General features: G+C 45.2%; 1 protein-coding gene across 1 annotated transcript; it reads right to left on the reverse strand.

Moving 5' to 3' along the window:
* Positions 1-863: 863 nt before the first annotated feature.
* LOC123446714 (transcription factor MYB114-like) lies at positions 864-1,814 on the reverse strand. Its single transcript, XM_045123271.1, has 2 exons — positions 1,669-1,814; positions 864-1,607 (listed from the first exon to the last, which is right to left on the reverse strand). Exons 1-2 carry the CDS (start codon positions 1,790-1,792, stop codon positions 1,000-1,002), a joined length of 732 nt encoding a protein of 243 aa, XP_044979206.1. The 5' UTR covers positions 1,793-1,814; the 3' UTR covers positions 864-999.
* Between the last annotated feature and the right edge of the window lie 3,111 nt (positions 1,815-4,925).

Below are 4,925 nucleotides of genomic sequence, written 5' to 3' on the forward strand. Positions count from 1 at the left end.
AGATAATTGTTTTTTCCATTTTGACAACAAGTAATTTAGAATGAAGGGAGTATATAATAGTACAGTATCCTAATTAATACAGTGCCTAGTTTCAATCGGCAATATGTATCTTTAGTCCTATTTCTCATATTTTTAGTTGGAATAAATACTCACCCTGTTACAAATTCCCGCAGCAAAACACTGGGTATTATCAGTTCAGAGAAATATTACTTCCTTCATCACCGGTTATAAGATGTACTTGAAAATTCTTAGGAACCTAGGTGGTTATTAATTAGTTGTGAGATGGACTGAAAGATAGCATCCACACTATACATAAGTATAAAAATAATACAACGGAGTACTAATTAGCTGTTATGAGTAAATGCAATGCGTCCTAAACCTTGTCTATTATAAAAATGTACGTAAATTTAACTATGTCATCTAAACTGTGACAGCGGGAGTAAATATCTTATATCGGTGAACAACAGAAGTAATTGAAGTGATTGCTTTGAATCAAGCATTTATTGATTCTCGGCAAAGCGTCTCCATACAAGGATTTAGGGCATCTTCGACGAGGCGTCCACTTCTGCACGAGCAAGTATAATAGAGCTGAGTCAACTAACTATAAGAAATAAACTAATATTTTTTATTTAGTTGAAGAAAAAAGAAGAGGAGAAAAAAGGTAAGCAGACTCTTAGCTAAGAGCCAACGCTAATACGTGCTCGTAGGCATTTTATGAGTACGAAAGGTGTGTCGTATAATAAAAAATATTACACTTTTGTAATGAACAATTGTACATATCGACTATAGAATGGTCTATATATAACATGGCAATGGTTTATAGCGAGCAGCTGGCTATACTATTAACCATCATCTACGCACGTTTGCGTCTCTACTGCACTTTAAACGCACCTGATTAACCTTAATGATGGTTAGTGCTACTGACGTCGTTTTATTCCTTACATTATAGGTGCATGTACGGTTATTATACTGGTAGTACTACTCGATGATGTGTGAGAGTTATAGCGGCATGTCCACAGAGTTTACCCAGTCTTCGTCGGATTCGAGAAACGATTCCAAGGCTCTCACTTCGTCCATCCAGTCGCCACCGTCTAACGAGGGCGGTATAGCCGGGAACTCCGATGTTACGGAGCTGCTGCGGCTGCAGTTATCCCCGTTGGCCACGGTTCGCGTCTCCGCAACAGGCGACCGCAGTGACTTATCCCGGCCAAAGAAGGGGAGCCCCGTGTACCTCACAGGCTTTGGCGCCCACAGCGCGGCCGGCAGCGCTGCCGACGCCTCTGTACGAGGTCCACAGTTAGACAGCGCTGCCGACGTCTCTGTGTAACATCCAGAGCCGGCGGAGGTGTCGGGCGTGGCTACCATCCTCGTGGCGGAATGTGGTGCGGGAAGCACCTTCCGGCTAAGGGTGCTGTTCCAGTAGTTCTTGATTTCGTTATCTCTTCGACCAGGCAACCTGCCAGCGATGATGGACCACCTGTTGCCAAGGAGGGCGTGGAGCCTGACGATGATCTCCTCCTCATCGTTGGATATATTTCCCCGTTTGACGTTAGGCCGAAGGTAGTTCAGCCAACGCAGCCGACAGCTCTTGCCGCACCGCCGAAGACCTGTAAATTACGTTTAGCTTCATTGTCCAGGCTGACTCTGATTACATAGCTAGGGACTAACCAGCTCTTAGGGGGACTTCGTTCCATCTGCCTTCGCCATGCGCCTTGACGTAGGAAGCCAAGGTTTCGTCCTCCTTGCTAGTCCATGCCCCTCTCTTCACTCCTTCCTTCCTCATCCTCCCCATCTCATCTCTTTTCCCCACTGCCTGTGTGTGCTGTGTTTGGGTCCGTGGGCAGGTTGCCGGTGTGCTTTATTAACACACCATGTGGGCACCGCCTAAGTCCGAATTAGGTACACCAAACGCCTAGCAAGGATCCATCCGTGTAATGAACACGGACGTCCAGCACCGCCGTTCCGCCGCCTATACATCTCCACTTGCACTAATGATGATATCCGTCCAAGTCTTATATACCCGGATCCAATACTTCAGCTCGTTAGGCCCCCTACGATCTCTCGCACCTGGTCTGGAAAGATAGCGGTGGCGACTCCTCCAGGCGTAGCGTGTTGGGGCGCAGGACCTGGACTCTCGGTTGCATGGAATGCGCGGGCCATGAGCTAGTGCTCTGCTGCTACGCGTGGTTCGTCTCCCAGTCTCAGATACCCTCGTGGCTAACCTCCTCGTCCTATCTCGATAGCAGCAGGTCCGTGCAGTCGGCGCCCGAGAGGAAGGCGAGACGAATTAATTTGACGATAAAAAAAAAAGGAATCGTAGACATGCAACGAATTAAACGGTCGCGTCCTCTGCCGCGGAACTGGCCGGCACCAGTAGAAAAGAGGCCTTTGGTCTAGCCTGAAATCCTATTAGTCCCGGTCCCGGTTCGTGAGGCCAAGGCGCCGGTCCGGTCTTGTGGATCATTGGTCCCGGTTCGTCTGAACCCTTTGGTCCCGGTTTCAGACACGAACCGGGACCAATGGGCCTCGCTCCTAGCCCACAAGCATTGGTGCAGGTTTGTGGTTGGATCCGGGAGCAACGGGTGTCCTTTAGCCTCGGTTTCAGTCACAAACCGGAACCAATGGTTGGCCTATACATACCCCCTGCCGCGAACAGAGCAATGCACTGCTTTGATTTTTTGGCCGGCCGTGGTAGAGCTTTGTGGTGCTCTAGCTCACCTCCTATGCATATGAGGTGTTCGATGAAATGCGCGAGCCACATTTAAGCTTTCTCCTCTCGAAGCTCCTTGTCCAAGCTCCATTTTTCTCAAGATTTGTCTAGGTTTGGTGGTCCGTCCTATTCCGTCCCTGTCCTCACCGCCGTCGATCGCCCGTGCCCATCTCAGCGCCGGCACCACCATGGTTATCCTATTCTTTTTATCTTCTTTCTAAAAAAAAGTTCTTACTTGTATGATTTAGATAGATACTTGTGTAATTTTCTTATTTTTATTATTTTTGTTATTATATAGTACGATAGTTTTGATATCTGCCTCCGTCGGCCCTCATACGGTCTATGTTTCGGATGTGGTATATATTATCTTTTATAAATATTTGTTTTATTTAGTGTTTATGACAATTATGCCAACCAACGTGACATAGATGTTTAATCTAGAAGGTATGTGAACTGGAAATTCCAACCGATATAGAAATTCTTGTCAAAAAGTTAACTTTGGTTGAAAAAGAAAAAAATTACTTGAATTTTTTTTACAAAGAATTGAAGAGGAGAAGATGAAATTGGAGTTGCATGTTGCCGATGTTGTCGACGATCACAAGATCAAGATGGATGCAATGCGCTTGAAGATTAGAAAGATTAGAAAATATGCCATTCATATTGAGGCATGGTATCATTGTGCCATTATATCAATTGGTACCTTAGTTGCAGTTATGATCGCATTTGTTGTTGCATTTAAATTTTATAGTTTCAATGTATGTTTTAATTAGATGCTCTGGAGAGCTATATGTTGTTCAATAATGAGAACTATGTATGAACGTTATGTATTTATTTTGGTCACTACTGTACTTTAGCTTTAATGTGATGATGAATCTCTATTAATTTGGTCACTTCTCTTTTCATGATATGCTGTAATGGTTTTAATACACTTTATTATATAACGCACGCAGATGAACCAGCAATGGATGTATAGTGACCAACGCACCACCGAGTATATTAACGGCCTGCATAATTTTCTCGAAGCGGCTGAGGAAAACAAGAAGAATGGTTTTATGCATTGTCCATGTACTATCTGTGGGAATATGAGGGCTTTCTCCAACTATAAAACCCTTCACTTCCACCTGCTTCAGAAGTGTTTTATGCCACATTATAATGTTTGGACCAAGCACGGAGAAAGAGGGGTTATGATTGAAGACAATGAAGAAGAAGAGGATGATGAAAACTACCCGCCCCCTGAATACGGTGATGCTGCAATGGGGGACGCTAAAGATCAGGAGGAACCAGACGATGTGCCCGATGATGATCTTCGCCGGGTTGTTGTTGATGCACAGAGAGAATGCGAAAGTGAAAGGGAGAAGTTGAGGATCACAAAAAAGGTTCGTACCCAAATTGCGAAGATGACAACAAAAAGCTCGATACCACACTGGAATTGCTACAATGGAAGGCAGACAATGGTGTATCTGACAAGGGATTTAGTTCGTTCCTAAAAATAATGAAGAAGAAGCTTGCAAAGTATAACGAATTGCTCGACAGTACGTACGAAGCAAAGAAGGTTCTATGCCCTCTGGGATTGGAGGTGCAGAAGATACATGCATATCCTAATGAATGCATCCTCTACCGCGGTGCCTACGAGGATCTGAACTCATGCTCGGTATGCGGTGCATTGCGGTATAAGATCAGAAGAGATGACCCTGGTGATGTTGATGGCCAACGCACCGTGAAGAGGGTTCCTGCCAAGGTGATGTGGTATGCTCCTATAATACCACGGTTGAAACGTCTGTTCAGAAACAAAAGGCATGCCGAGTTGATGCAATGGCACATAAAAGACCGTAAGAAAGACGGGAAGTTGAGAGCACCCGATCACGGGTCGCAGTGAAGAAAGATCGAGAGAAAGTGGAGCGAGTTTACAGCTGACCCGAGGAACGTATGGTTTGGTTGAAGTGCAGACGGTGTTAATCCTTTTGGGGAGCAGAGCAGCAATCATAGCACATGGCATGTGACTCTATGTATGTATAACCTTCCTCCTTGGTTGTGCATGCAGCGGAAGTTCATTATGATGCCAATGCTCATCCAAGGCCCTAGGCAACCTGGCAATGACATTGATGTGTACCTAAGGCAATTAGTTGATGAACTCTTACAACTATGGAATGGAAGAGGTGTACGTGTGTGGGATGAGAATGAACAGGAGGAATTTGACCTACATGCGTTGCTGTTT

Source organism: Hordeum vulgare, chromosome 4H (genome assembly GCF_904849725.1).
Source record: "Hordeum vulgare subsp. vulgare chromosome 4H, MorexV3_pseudomolecules_assembly, whole genome shotgun sequence".
NCBI lineage: Eukaryota > Viridiplantae > Streptophyta > Magnoliopsida > Poales > Poaceae > Hordeum > Hordeum vulgare.

Excerpts from the sequence above, each read along its gene's own strand:
- LOC123446714 (XM_045123271.1), bottom strand. The coding sequence starts at position 1,792 with ATGGGGAGGATGAGGAAGGAAGGAGTGAAGAGAGGGGCATGGACTAGC. Across the intron at positions 1,608-1,668 it reads CGAAGTCCCCCTAAGAGCTG|GTCTTCGGCGGTGCGGCAAG; the intron begins GTTAGTCCCTAG and ends CGTAATTTACAG.